The sequence below is a fragment of the Aspergillus brasiliensis genome (assembly GCF_001889945.1).
Source record: "Aspergillus brasiliensis CBS 101740 unplaced genomic scaffold ASPBRscaffold_17, whole genome shotgun sequence".
Classification (NCBI taxonomy): domain Eukaryota; kingdom Fungi; phylum Ascomycota; class Eurotiomycetes; order Eurotiales; family Aspergillaceae; genus Aspergillus; species Aspergillus brasiliensis.
Window position 1 is genome coordinate 115,407 of NW_027137458.1, and position 14,379 is coordinate 129,785.

General features: G+C 49.7%; 6 protein-coding genes across 6 annotated transcripts; 1 reads left to right on the top strand and 5 right to left on the bottom strand.

The window, feature by feature from the left end:
• Positions 1-204: 204 nt before the first annotated feature.
• On the bottom strand, positions 205-1,566 carry ASPBRDRAFT_136264 (phosphotransferase family protein; the record flags this gene model as incomplete). The annotated part of the gene is made up of 1 exon (XM_067618776.1): positions 205-1,566. One exon carries the CDS (start codon positions 1,564-1,566, stop codon positions 205-207), a length of 1,362 nt encoding a protein of 453 aa, XP_067474338.1.
• Positions 1,567-2,123: 557 nt separating this feature from the next.
• ASPBRDRAFT_661759 (uncharacterized protein) lies at positions 2,124-4,250 on the bottom strand (the record flags this gene model as incomplete). The annotated part of the gene is made up of 3 exons (XM_067628678.1): positions 2,124-3,263; positions 3,326-4,121; positions 4,210-4,250. 3 exons carry the CDS (start codon positions 4,248-4,250, stop codon positions 2,151-2,153), a joined length of 1,950 nt encoding a protein of 649 aa, XP_067474339.1. The 3' UTR covers positions 2,124-2,150.
• A 1,502-nt stretch (positions 4,251-5,752) lies between these two features.
• Positions 5,753-6,427, bottom strand: ASPBRDRAFT_59094 (LysM peptidoglycan-binding domain-containing protein; the record flags this gene model as incomplete). The annotated part of the gene is made up of 1 exon (XM_067627994.1): positions 5,753-6,427. One exon carries the CDS (start codon positions 6,425-6,427, stop codon positions 5,753-5,755), a length of 675 nt encoding a protein of 224 aa, XP_067474340.1.
• Positions 6,428-9,064: 2,637 nt separating this feature from the next.
• ASPBRDRAFT_48113 (SDR family NAD(P)-dependent oxidoreductase) lies at positions 9,065-10,208 on the bottom strand. Its single transcript, XM_067626024.1, has one exon. The coding sequence runs from the start codon at positions 10,008-10,010 to the stop codon at positions 9,222-9,224; it is 789 nt and encodes a 262-aa protein (XP_067474341.1). The 5' UTR covers positions 10,011-10,208; the 3' UTR covers positions 9,065-9,221.
• Positions 10,209-11,054: 846 nt separating this feature from the next.
• ASPBRDRAFT_661767 (zinc-binding alcohol dehydrogenase family protein) lies at positions 11,055-12,379 on the top strand (the record flags this gene model as incomplete). Its single annotated transcript, XM_067628679.1, has 3 exons — positions 11,055-11,384; positions 11,438-12,013; positions 12,106-12,379. The coding sequence occupies 3 exons, from the start codon at positions 11,055-11,057 to the stop codon at positions 12,316-12,318; spliced, it is 1,119 nt and encodes a 372-aa protein (XP_067474342.1). The 3' UTR covers positions 12,319-12,379.
• On the bottom strand, positions 11,970-14,127 carry ASPBRDRAFT_48114 (phosphotransferase family protein). Its single transcript, XM_067626025.1, has one exon. It carries the CDS (start codon positions 14,012-14,014, stop codon positions 12,440-12,442), a length of 1,575 nt encoding a protein of 524 aa, XP_067474343.1. The 5' UTR covers positions 14,015-14,127; the 3' UTR covers positions 11,970-12,439.
• Positions 14,128-14,379: the final 252 nt, after the last annotated feature.

Below are 14,379 nucleotides of genomic sequence, written 5' to 3' on the forward strand. Positions count from 1 at the left end.
CCTATGAAACCCCTGAGTTTGTGAAAAGGGTCTCTTCGGTGAAATCCAGATAGGAGTGAGGAAAGCCGATGTTCCGTTTGCAGAACAAGGAGAAGAGTTGGAGAGAGCCCTAAAGAAGCCTCTAAAAACAGAAAATGCCCCTAAGGATCTTTCTAATGCCGAGGAGGATTTTATGACCCAAGCGGCAAAGAAGAGCTTAAGATATCACAGTTCAACTAGTTCATCGATGCTGTAATGAGAAACCAGTTTTCTCTCACGCGCCTGGTCCATTTTCTTCTCAATGAAGGTGTCAACGTTTAGACGTTCTTCTCTGCTTAGGAGACAGAGCCTGTCCTGAATCGTAGTAAACTGCCCAAAAAACTTGGGATCAATGATGTTCCAGTAGATCTCATCAAACATGGAGCTGTGTCTTGAAGCAAGGCAGATCCAAAAAAGACCACTGCCCAGTGAGTCCTCCATAGCAATCGATAGACGTTGGTGTTGTGCTAAGGATCCGTCTCTTATTTTTCTTGTCTCACAATCTTCAAGTACTTCAAGAAAAGTGCGGAATCTCGGCATAAAGCGAGTCAAGAATTGATCGAGATCTGGTTCCCAATCCTCCGGTCGCTCCAGAAGAAGCCACCAAGGCGCAGCATACGTAAATTCAACAGGAGCGGCATACGCAAATTCCCAATCGACTACTCCAGTCACAAGAAGCTGTGATGCATCAACGAGGACGTTGTCAGGATGAAGGTCATCGCAATATAGCCGAAAGGGTCCACTGCAATGCTTCTTCGATATCTCGCGTGAGATCTTACGAAAAAGGCAACGCGCAATGTATTTCTTCTGGCAGTCGGCCTCATCTGTAATTGCATCGTTATGTTGGAGCTCGAGATGATGGAACTGCTGTTGAGCAAGCTCCTCGAAATAATCTGCTGCGGTGCTGAACGAATGTTGCTTGAAGATACTGAGGGGAATATTGGAGAATTGAGTCAGTCGATTGATATTGAACGTGAGTGGACGCTTCACCACGGTCCAAGCGCCGGATTCATCTTGTCGGATAGCTCCAATGCTTGGAAATTCGGGCTTCGATAACTCAAGCAGTATTTCAGACATACTGGAATAAGCTCTCCTCAAGATCGACGTCGAAATAGTCGAACTCAATGCGACAGTCTCCTTGGTTGAGTCTCTGAGATATGCGCTCAACGGCTTCCCTTCGATATAGGACATGACAATATACGGCCCAACCACAGATTTGCCATAGCCCAAGACCTGTGGCACGGGAATCGCTGTGTGTTGACCAATGTAGTTCATAATGGCGACCTCATCCTCCACCTTTTCATTGCGTGCCGTAACCCGACCAAGGGCCGCAAAGCGAACCACAACGCGACGGCCGTCTTCGTAAGTGACTCGATAGCAAATATTAAAGGCGCCATTTGGAAGCCGCAGGGCTGTCACAGGCGTACCGGGACAATGCTGGGATGCCAGCTTCCCTGCCAACTCTTCTGGCGCGTTTCTAAGCAGATTTTGTATCCATACCTGAAAGATGCGATCCGATCGCTCTTTGGCAAGATTATCAAAATCCATTTCGAAAAAATAGCAGAGAATAGTGAGTGAGTGGCGGCAATGTTGTCGAGAGAGGAAAGACGAGCGGAACAGGGCAGCGCTCCGCATACATACATAGCCTTGTGTCTAGCAACTGCAGGTTATCGGGCCGACCGTGCTTTGTTATCTTGACTTAGTAAATAATTATAGTTACTTCTGTGCTAGTATTATCACAATAAAAAATGGGTTTTATATATTATATCCTACATAGGACTAAATTTGACAGCATGTCTTGAATTAAATTGTACATGACAATTCTTTCTATTTAAGTTCTAAGAAATTTGTTATAGCTACATAATCACAAACTACTCTATAATGCTCTGTTTCTTTACTGGTGCTCCTCTGGTTGAGCCTCTAACTTGTACGTGGGCGATATGACTGCGAGCCACAGTTGACAAAGGTCAACGCAATTGAACAGTCGGCATGAGCATGCACTACAGTACTTTTATGTATAATACAGGTGCGGTAGCTGGCAGATATAGTTAAACATAACGAAGCAAATGCGAAATTGACTATCACTACACAAATGCCGAGTCACACCCGGTCTCTCTTCCAACATGTCCGCATCAAGAACAACAGTCAGCCTCCAACACATAAGACGGAGCAAACATCGGCATGGCATCTTCCCAGAGACTGTTCGTCAGAACCGTCTTGTTACTGCCATCAGCCTCCATGAGCATGATGATAGCATATGGCTGCATTGAGTCATCGTACAAGGGGGCCTCCTGCTGGAAGCCGAACATGGCGGTACTGTAAAGGATCCGGCCGTCCTGGGTCCAGACAGCATGGGCGTCACTGGCGATAGATGGAGTGAGCTTGGTGACCTCAGTGCCGTCCGGGTTCATGGTGAAAATGTCATAGTTGTCGCCAATATTGTCGAGATTCGTGCGCCGTGTGAACAAGATCTTCTTGCCGTCGGGAGAGAAGGCCGGCAGATTATCCCACTCGGTCGTGAGTTGAGTAACTTCAAGGGAAGGTATATCGATGAGGGCTAATCCGGTCGTGCCGACGGTGGTACCGTTCGAGGCAGTGCCAGGCCAGGTCCGGAAGACGACCTTGGTGCCATCATGATTATAGGAGGGGAAGCCGTAGTTGGTGATGTTGTTGCCCGCGAGAAGCGTCACGCCCGTACCCTCTGGGGTGACGCTGAAGATGAAACCGGGGCTACTCTCGCGACCGACAAAGTAGGCACCGTAGCCGAACGTGATGTTCGTATTATTGGGGCCCCAGTTGCCCTGGTAGGCACGGGCGTTGAAGCCCTCCGCAATCGAAGGATTGATCATGCCCTTACTGGTCTCAAAGAGAGTGACTTGATCACTACCGTCCATTCCGAGTCGCATGAGGTTGCTCTCCGCCACACCCTCCATCTGCTGCGACATGGCCATCATAGGGCAGCCTCCCCGCTTAGCCATGGGGAAAACATCCGTGAAGCGATAGTCCCAGTCCGAGTCAAAATTCCACAGGTTGGAGTACTGTTTCTTGGAAGTCGAGGTACTACCGCCCGTCGGACCTTGCATTTCATAAATGACATATTTGCCATCCGGCGACCACGCAGGAGAGCGTAGGGCAGGTGTCATGGTGTTCATGGGAATGGTCTGGTACTGGGTGTAGTTTTTGCCCGAGAGAGACGTGTAGTAGATACCGTTGCTGGCCGACTCTTTCATGACATAGCCGATGACCTGTTGCACGCGTCATTGGTAAGCACGAAGACCGACAAATTATGACTGTAACTGATACTTACATCGTCGGTGACAAATGAAGGACTGATCTTGGTCCCATCCCCAGTGGCATGGACGATGCGATCACCCCCAGTGGCGAAATCAATGGAGACGATACTGGTGTTGAGGTAAGATCCTTCGAGCAGCTCGGGCTGTAGACGACCATTATATGTGTCCTCGGTCAACATCTCATAGAAGACCAGCCGCTTTCCATTCGGGGAGAATCTGGGTGAGCCTTGGGTGTAGTTGGTCCTAGAGGACACGAGTCGGAAGTCGGTGCCATTGGGACGGGCAGCGTAGATAGACAACTCCTGAGTATGCTCCCAGCCCGAACCGTCGCTGTGGCCGCGCCATGGGGTGTTGCGATCGGAGGTGAAGACGATCCACTCGCCATCAGGGGACCATGTCGGCTTGAAGTATCCATTCGGTAGGGAAGAGTTGGCCGCCTCGGCGATCCCCGGAATGAGCGTGAGGTTCTTGAGCGATCCGGTCTCCAGGACCATCAGCATGATCTGGCTCGTCTGATTGTATCTCGAAGTTGCAAATGCCAGCATCTTGCCATCAGGGGAGATCGAAGCCGAGTCATCGACACCGGGTGACAAAGCGACCGGTTCTACTTCTGCCCCAACAGTGCTTGTGCCATTGATGGCCACGCGGTAGATGTCCGCCTGGCCGTCTCCCCTTCTCTCGGACGTAAAGTAAACATGCTTTGCGTCAGGAGTCCAGCTTGCTCGGAAATCGTACACGCTGTTGGAACCAAGCAGGAGCTTCGCGTGGGAGCCATCTGCTTCCGCAATATACAGCTCCGAGTAGTTGGGACTGATGCGATTGTGCAGAAAGGTACCCAGGTACGTGTCGGAGGCTGCTCTTCTACCAGGGTGACCCTGGCCTTTCTGGTGTGAGGCACCGGAGACCAATGTGGCAGTGGCTAATGCAAGCCAGGCCCATGCCTTCGAAACGTGCATGGCGCTAGTCAGTCCCTATTGACAGGGACTGCTCAGACTTATAGTGGTAGAGTCGACGTATCAAAATTTCAGGTACAATGGCTGGCTATCAAAGCAAGATGTGAGATCAGCTCTGGCCATAGACCAGAGGGCAGGGACATGACTCGTTTTAAATGTCCGGCTCTGAAGCGCGAGGCGGGGGTGGGATGCACCCGCTGACAATTCTCGAGGACCAGAGCCATCCTCGCTTAGATGGACGGAACAATATGAGCAGCAGGATCATGACCCCCCAGGTCCTAATTTAGTGAACCCTAGTGGGAGTGAAAGGATGAAGGTGCCAGGCAGAGAAAAGTCCGGGAGCTCCACTTGTCGGACTTGGAACCCTGATATGGATACCCGCTGTCGATCACTTGTTGCACCTCGTAAAGCGAATTTTCCCTCCCAAATCTCCATCCGCAGCGATCCGCGCCCTCCGACTCAGGTACAAGTGGAGGATGGATAGAGAGTTCAGATCGCCAGCTTTGCGTAATCTGGCTGATATGTGAGGATGAGTGGAGAGAATACACGATGACACGCCACTCTTGGCAATCTCGGGGATATGCTATGCTCCAATAATGCTTGCTTGTAAATATACTGGTTGCTATTCTTCGTCCATACTACCTCCCCTAGCGTGCCATGAGGGCCCAGAAAATAGTGTTTCATTCACTTTGTAATCCCCGAACGGAGTCTCATCGACCACGTTGGAGCAGAGCGTTTGGTTACTAGAATGATATGTATTACTGCTCAACTCCACACTATCCCATACTAGCAATTGGCTCTCAAGGTTCTCTTTTCCCGATCTCAATAGGCAGCATCAGATGTCCACCGTTTTCTACGACAACACATCGCGTACCGGGGTGTCGATCTTTCCTCACAGGCAACCATTGTCATTCTTATTGGATACTCCAGCTTCTATAACTTCACTTTCTATAGAAGGAGTATACGCAATACCCCCAACTAGTCAAGTATTTTTCACTGCTTAAAGATGTGATCTCTTACTTGAGGCCCTGGATGACGACTACCCGACAGCACACAGCCGGAGGCTTTGCCTCAGTCATGACGTTCTCTTGTCCGTGCAAACATGCTTACGAATGTTGACTTGGCAAGGGGGGGAAGGGGGGGAATGATTCCTTGGATAGCGTTATTCTGGAACGCTCATATCGTGTTGGTTACAGGAGGAGGTGGTCAGGTCCACATAAGATGGATTCAGCAATCGGGATTTCTAATGATATTCGCCTTACTACTGTCGGTATATAAATTATGTTTGACCGCTAGTTAAACTTCTTTACTAATAATTACATATTGCGAATTGCAATCACATATAACACGACGTCCCCTTTGGAGTTCACAATTGCCGCTTGACCCATTGGAAATGTAAAGGAAAGTACATGAGTCTAGGCAAGGTAAGAAACGATAGACTGGGATGGCTCAAGTCATGCCTTCGACCTGCTTCGAGCCGCAACTATTTCAGCTGATGACAGTGATATTGTTCGACAGAGCAGTGCAGTTGATGGGAAGATCAATGGGAGGTGCTGTACCCCCCGTGGAGAAAGCCAGGCTGCTGTAGTTGTATGTCGGGCTGAGCATCATGATTTGACCAACAGTCGTTCCATACTTGTCGGCAAGATCCTTGTACACACCCCATTCAAACGAGTAAGGCTGGATGACGCATTGGCTGGGAGAGCACTCGGGGACCTTGATGAACTGGCCGACCCGCAGGGTTTCATTGGCGGGCTGGCCGCCGGAGAGCGATTCGGTGGTGATGTTGAGACGAAGCGCAATCTTTTCGTAGGTGTCGCCCTTGACGGTGTAGTACAAGCGTGGTCCACCGTAGATGCAAGTGCGGGTACGGCCCACGTCTTGGATCAAGCAGGACTCATTATCGGGGGTGCAGGTCTCCCCGGGGATGATGAACACTTCACCAATGTTGGGCGGAATCGTCACATCGGCCATCAGATTGTGGCGGCCAATGTCGCAGACACCCCGATTGGTCTTGCGGGCCACCTCGAACACGGTGGTCTCTTCCGTGATATCGTAGAGATAGCTCGTGGTGTTCAGAGTACTCGGATCGCAGGCAGCAGAAGCCACGGCAATGATGCCCATGGAAAGAAGCATAGAGATGGCGGATCTGAAGCCCTTCATGGTGACGAAAAGAGTGCTTTTCTCGGACGACTGTTCAAAGAAAGATGAAATTAAAAGGAGTGTCTGTGGTTTGAAGATGTGAGAGGCCACAAAGCGGAAGTACGGGAGCCATTTTATAGCAAATGATCAACGAGCATATACAAATATAGCTGTTCCAGAGATAAGTGGTTCGGGGAGCAATTTGAGGAAGTTAATATCGATGATCACTAGCCGATTCATGCCGGGGCAGTTTGGTCAAAGTGCATTTAGCTTTTTATTCCGCTTTCACAGTCCAGGCAAGAGATAATCACTTCTTCATCATGCCTGGGCAGTGGGCACGCGTCTAATGCTAATTCCTTTTACTACCCCCTTAGCCTTCACCCGCTAATTCATGAGTTGCAATGCCTTAGACACCTTTTGGCTGCGTAAGCTCGATGTGACCGACGCGTTAGCCACATCATGTCTTGCGCTACTCCGTACTTCGGGCGTATTGAGGGGATCTGCAACAGACACTAACGGGGCCAGTGTATGTTCTGTAAACTGCATCAGCGTAAAATACACGGTGCTCATTGGACGAAGTAGTAGTGCTCTGACCAGGAGTGATGTACAGGAATACCCCAGTTCGACCCATGTACTGGTGGAGCGGACGGGAAAACTGCCGCGGGAAGGGCCGGGTACTCCGGGAGAAGCACGCTTCGCACACGCAGCACTCCCTCTAACTGTGATAGAGTTTTCGAGTCAAACGCGGCGAATCACATATTTACGGATCTAGGTTTCTGAGGAATCTTCAATCCCTGCTGTACGTCTGGAGATAGAGGCTGACCAGCGGTTTCCAATAAACATCAGGGGATAATGACGTAAGCCATGGGAAACCCCCAGCATGCAATTTGGAGGGAAGACGGTAATACCATGTAATTCGGCAGGCTAAATCTTTATCATATCTAAATCTATTATTGATCGTTCCTGGAGAGCAAACAGGGACCGGGACAGTGGGACAATGGAGTTCTGATCAGGGAATAACTTTCGTGCTGGTGGGTCCAGGGCCACCAAATGTCGGGAAGTTTGTTATCTCCGAGAATCTTGAGGACTTCCATGCATCAATCATCAAGATGCTCCGAGATCGGGTGCAGTCTCTGCCGGAAGTGCTTCTTCGTTATTTATAGAAAAGCAAACCTGAGAATTCGTAATGTTGTTGTCCGTGATATGCAACCGTTGCGAAAGATCGCCAAAAATCTGGTGGCCTAGGACGACAGAATCTCGACTTGAACTTGCAGACAACAGAACGTGAACACCAGAAACCTGTCTATCGGACGGTGTGGAGTGTTCGCAAAGTGACCCCAGATTAGGTTATAGCGGCTGTTGTGGGTCTTTGGAGTTGGGAGTCGCTCTCGTCCGCATCCAGCATCTTATCGGCGGATCCACGCTGCCGATCTTGCTCAAAACAAAGGAGATCATTGGTGATTAGGCGAAGCCTAAACGGGGTCTCACACGCGGCAGTGTCCAAAATTTTGTATCAACCCCAGCTAGTCTAATTCTTCAACTTCTGTCTACTATTTTCGCACTACATGCTGAACCCGCGGTGGGTGAGTGGGTGCCCAGCGCAGGCCATCGGGGGGTCTGAACTCAAGCGGTCTCGAAAGTGTGATCACCACTGCCGCCATTCTCCCCAGTTCCATTCCAGCAGAGAAAATGGAGGTTGCGGATTTCAAATGACCCGTGTTGGAGTCGGTGGAGATTTGATGTTTCTCATAGAATGACGACTCGCCCGTCCGGGGACAATTGTTCGCGGAATTGCTCTAATTTATTGTAGAGGGGTTATTGGCCCAAAAAAAGGCTCATGGATTTCTGTTCCTAAAACCCTCCTTCGTGAGGGGAAGGCCATATTAAATGGTTTACCGCGTCTGGCGTAGAGACGCTTCTGTAGTGAGATGAATGAATAGCAGACTGGAGCAGAATTACCCCAGCGACGGCGAGGCTTCGGCAGGGAGAGTTGTTTTCGGGGTGGCGATATGAACCGAAAGAAAGCCTTTGGTGCTCTCGGTCGAGATTATTCTCATGACTTTTGCTGCAATAACGGCCCATGTGCATCGATGCATGTATTTCGGCATCTAGTCCCGATTCAATCAATGTCCGCGAGAACCCGCCCCGAAAATCCTGTATGGACTAAATATCGCATGCGAATACCAAGAATTCACACAATGAAGTATCCTCTCACATGGAAGACATTCTCCCAAATGCCAACTCTAAGTGGTCTAGCAGATTCAAATAGCCCCATTACCACTCTTACGAATTAATCATGAGACCGTGGCATATCTACGTCACCCGTTCTGCGATAGGGAATGTAGCCCACTACATGTCCTCGATATTATACTCCTGCACCATGGTATGAATACCACCATCATCATGATTCGAAGTATTCATGCAGGTACCAATTTCCCAACACATCCCCTCTGTCGCAACGGATTCTCACCCTGTCCTATTTTCAGGGTGATTCTTGTTCAACGCCTCTTGGGGCTCATGACATAGATTATCAAGTATGAAGCAGATGGGAACCTGATAAGGCTTATTCTTGACTATCAATGTGTTCGGAATTCCTTGTCCATTACTCCCAATTCTACTAATCGAGCGTCCTTGACTCCACACAAATGGGATGGAAAAGTCGGTATAGAGAATCGCTGGCATTATTCTTCAGGAGATCTAAACTGACAAAGTCTTCAGTGATGGGAACAACAAGCTCAACTATTGCACACTCTTCCAATGGCCGTCAGACAATAAATGGAGTCGAACATCAACTCCTCTATCAATACATTCGGTACTAAGCCGGCAACTTCAACCCAGCAACCTCTTCACAAGCTTTCACCACTCGTTCTTGCAGATTTACATCTCTTGCTTCCGGAATTGGCTGGCCAATCCTCCTCTTCGGCTCAAAGTACCCTCCAGACAGATTCTGTTCATCATAATCCCCTTCGGCCAACATCACATACGTCTCGACACCGTCCTCCAGCTTATCCGGCGCACCCTCTCCACCAAGCTTCGTTGCCACCCACCCAGGATGCACCGAAGTCACTGATGTGTTCTTGAACCGCCGAGCGACTGCATTAGCAAGCAGCATGACATGCAACTTAGAGTCACAGTACGCCGGATAACTCTGGTACTTGGCCTCCCCGCGCTTAAACCAGAACATGTCATCCATGCTCGCTTTTATGTCCGCATACCGATGGAGATTGGAGGAAATGAAGACAAGACGTTTCGGCGGACGCAGCAAGCAGGACATGACATAAGGTGCGATAACATTGACCGACACCAAGGCCGGAACACCAGTCTCCGGGTTCTTCCGGAAGCCACCCTGCATGAGTCCAGCGTTGAGGATGACCGCATCAAAGTCCCCAATGGCATTGGCTTCGTTGCAGAGCTTGCGGGTTTCGGCCAAATCGGATAAATCCGCGGTCAGCACGCCGGCAGCACCGGGGCATGCGGATTTGGCGTCCAGGGCTCGTTTTTCATTGCGTGCGTGCAGGTACACATTGTGGCCTCGGTGGATGAGCTGCCTAGCTGCTTCAAGGCCCAGCCCGTCGGCAGAGCCGGTGATGAGAATGCGAGCCATTTGTCTGATTGCCGAGGGCGGATGGATGAGTTTTGCAGGATGCACTGTTACGGTTGGGGGTGTCTGAAGACAGATGAAGGAAGAAGCACAGAGGAGCGGCAAAAGAAGAGTGGATGAATCGTCTGAGATACACTCGGGTTGGCAAATAGGTCCGTTATATGGCCATCACGGGGTTTTCGGCGCGGCGTTCGATGATCGGGTGGGCGTCGGAAGTAAAGGCCGCTAATTCCGCAACGGTCTCCGAAGGGGAAGATGATTATATCCGGCTTATAAAGCAATCTACTGTGTGGGTAGCCACCATCCGGATCCTTGAACCCTGATCTCCGCATTGCACCGCACAATCTTGGTCTATATAGGGAAGAATATCATCATCAACCTTGGCGTTCTTCTTCCCCATGAGGAGCGCCAATCTAGTACGGTGGTATTCGATGAAGGAAAACAAGGCAGGAATATTTTTCTATTTTCATCATTCTCAATTCAACGATTTAGCGTCAAATTCCTCTTGGTTCCAAGTCATACGTCTAGTATTCTCATTCCGTAAACAGATCTTAGTCACTACCCACATTCAACCCAGCCAAATATACACCACAGAGAAAGTAAAGTTAATCTTAAATATTTCCTGTCGACCGAGTGAGAAGATGACATTTGGGTGCCATAGTCTAGGTGCCATAAGTGCAGCATCCTACGACTCCACTCCTGCGGGAGCTAATGCTACTTGCTGACACCGCCAATGAGATATCGACTGTCAGCATGGTACCAGGGTCTTCTATGCACTAGTCCCGCATTGTGCAGGGTGATTCTTTGAATGTCACTGCTATTATTACAATCGAAAGCTTTGGAGTCTGTAGAAACGCGTTTATGATCAACTTGTATTATTAATGTTGTGGCCATAGTTTGTCTAGTCGTGGGGGATTCGTTGCCTCTGAGATGTGGTTATATATCTAAGACACGATCCCGCAAGCTGGCAAGAAGACTTGAATTAGCCTAGAAATTACAACATTCTTCTTAATACTATTAGTTTCATTGATCCTTGTCTCCCATACCATGGCCACTCACCCAGCAATTACTGTCACTGCCCTGAAAGAGCCTCTAAAAATCGAACATGTCCCAACTGTCACGCCTGAGCATCACGAGATCCAAGTCCGGGTAGAGTGGGTTCCATCTGCACCACTGGATGTCTACCAAGTGGATGCCGGGCTGATGGTTGAGTTCCCTCAGACCTTGGGTGATAGCGCCGCCGGGACAGTGGTGGCTGTTGGCCGTGATGTCAAACATGTCAGGGTTGGCGATCGTGTGTTCGGAATGTTTTTCCACAAGAAGCAGCACAAAGGTCAGCAAGTGTACGTCACTGCACCTGCGAACCATTTTGGCAAGGTTTGTTATATTCCACTTTCACATACCGTATATATTTCTAACACAGGGATCAGGTTCCTCAAGACATCCCCTTGCCTGCCGCCGCTACCGTACCGACGAACTTTTGCACCGCCTTCTTCGCTCTGTCCGAAAAGCTCAAGATCGAGCTCCCCTGGCCGCGTGTAGAAAGCTTCACCCCATCCAACAGGGACATACCAATCCTCATCTGGGGCGCCGCCAGTTCTGTAGGACAGTCCGCCGTGCAGATCCTCAAACACTGGGGATATACCAACGTGATTGCAACCGCTTCCCCGAAGCATCATGCACGGATCAAGGCTTACGGTGCGGCGCACGTCTTCGACTATCGCGACCCCAATGTTCCCGCTTCCATCCTCGAACTCTTGTCTAGTCAGGGGCATAACCACCAGGGTATTCGTGTCTTTGACAGTATAAGTTCAAAATACGGTTCCCTAGGCCCGATCTCAAAGATTACCACGCAGCCAGGGTCCGCTGTTGCAGCTGTCCTGCCCGTGGTGATTAGCAGCTCAGCGGAAAAGGATGGTTTGCAGCTTTCGGCGGATGTTCATGGAGAAGCGCCTTGGGCGTCGGGGGTTGAAGTTCATCCTATCGTTGTTTATAGCTATGAAGAGGTATGTTGAACTTATACGCCCTGCCTTTTCTTTGTCTTATGTGTTATGTATATTGATCACGACCGAGTATGGGCTAAGTACTTTGTCTGCAGAACGCCTTTCTACGGGACCATCTCCAAACTGAGATCATGCCGACTCTTCTAGCCCAGGGCGCTATCGAGCCGAATAAACAGCAGATAGTCGAAGGAGACACTCTCTTGGATAGAGCGCGTCATGCTCTGGACATTATGAGAAGCGGGACTGTGAGTGGTGAACGGCTGGTGTGGCGGGTCTGGACCGAGGAGGAATTTCCTGAGTTCAAGTGATTTGCTGTCATTAGGAGAGTAGTCACTGGATAGGCTGCTATGCTTTTCATTTAATAAGCTTCTGGCCTTAGCTATTATCACGGTCTGGACATCCAGATTGCTCTCAACTGAGACATCGACATCAGATAGACAATTCAGCCAGCTTATCAGAGCCAACATCATCACCATCACCTGTAGCTTCAGCTTCTCCATTTTCGGATCCATCACCTGTAGCTTCAGCTTCTCCATTTTCGGATCCATCACCTGGGGTATCCTTACAGACTTCATCTGCTAATTCCTTAGTATAGTCGTCCGGATCCCAAACCAACGGTCGCGTGGCCATATCCTCGACCTTTTTCGCCACGATTCGTTCGATTTCCTCCCTCTCGTCAGATTCGAGGAGATCTAGTCGGTGCTTCCAAACGTCTTCAATGGATGTAGAGGTCTGCCCGAAGAACCGCTGATCGATCTTGTTCCAGTATATCAAATCAAAGGCAAAGTTGTTCCTCGCTGCATACGCGATCCAAAAGTCTCCACTCTCCCAACTGTTCTTCATCGGATCCGAGAGGCGCTGCGTACTCTCAAGCCAGCCCTGTTGAATGGCTTTATCTTCCTGGTCTCTCATTGCCTTTAGAAAGATGGGAAGGCGTCGTTGATACTCACTACACCAGTCATCCAGACCCCGTGGCCAGTATTCAGGCTTTTCAATCAACAGCCACCACGGTGGTGCATATGAGAATTCCACCGGGGCAGCATATGTGAATTCCCAATCAACAACACCGACGATCTTCAGCTCATCGCTCAGGAGAATATTAGCTGGGCGGAGATCATCGCACCAAAGCCTGAAAGGGCCTTTATCAAAGGCTGCCAACGGCTTCGTTAAGCGATGTTCCCTGGCAAGTTTGCGGAAAAGATACCGAGCAACAAGCTTGCGTCGACAGTCGTCAGCTGAGTCGATCGCATCATTGCGCTGATGAGTGAGGTGTGCAATGTGCAGCTCTGCTAGGGCTTCAAAATATGAAGATGTGCTGTCGAACGTCGTGATTGGAAGCTTTGATCTTGGTAGCGATCCCAGTTGAACCAGGGTATTCATAGGCATTGACAACGGCCTCTGTGTCGCTTCCCAGGTGAAATCATCGAGCTGATTCAATGATCCTATCCGGGGTAGACTCGGTTGAAACAACCTCAGTAAAATACTGGCAGCCTCTCCATACAGCCCCTCCAACATATCCTCACTAATATCAGGATCAAGTACCCCACGCTGTTCCCTTGGACATCCCGGCGTATTAAGCGCATCATACATATTTGTCCCATGCTCAACATAATCCATAATAATAAAAGAACCTAGCTCCAGAGGGCTCTCCTTCCTCAATCCCCAATGATACACAAACGGAACAGGAATAGAAGTCTGATCGTAGATATATCGCATAGTAGCAACCTCATTCCGCACCTTCTCCTCAGGAAACATGGAGACACCAGGCTGGGTCAAACGTATTACAGCAGCGTTGGCATTCTCGTATTTCATCTGGAAGGCAATATTATATGAACCCTTCTCGAGGAAGCTGAATTCCAAGGCATCGCCAGGGCGATGATGTCGGACGAGAAATCTGCCGACGGGGCGTAGGATCTCTGGATCGAGGAATTGGCGGGTCCATTGGTCGGCGATGGCTTCGCTTGTCTCCCAGGCGATGTCGTCGTAGGGTATGCGTGGTTTCATTTGTAGGGGACCCCAGGGGGTAGATACTATCGGCTGAGGATTTGAGGGAGTTAAAGTCTAGAGTGAAATGGCTTTGGTCAAATATTGGTAATCCACGAGAGTAGGGCTACAAGAGATCAGGAAGATAGACGTCGAGATATCTGCCATGGGAAGTGGTGATTAGTTAAACGTCGCATTGACCTCCCGCTAACGCAAGGGGATGCACGTCGAGTCACAGTCATGGAATCCAAGTCTAGACGCACCTACCCCACCATCGACACGTCAAGAATATACGATTTGACTTGAGAAACAGGTACTAAGTAGGAACAGCGCAGAGCAGCCACTTGCTGCGCCAACATCACATCATTCGACAAACCAAAGAGCCA

Coding starts and splice junctions, on each gene's coding strand:
- ASPBRDRAFT_48113 (XM_067626024.1), bottom strand. CDS start 10,010: ATGGCTCGCATTCTCATCACCGGCTCTGCCGACGGGCTGGGCCTTGAA.
- ASPBRDRAFT_48114 (XM_067626025.1), bottom strand. CDS start 14,014: ATGAAACCACGCATACCCTACGACGACATCGCCTGGGAGACAAGCGAA.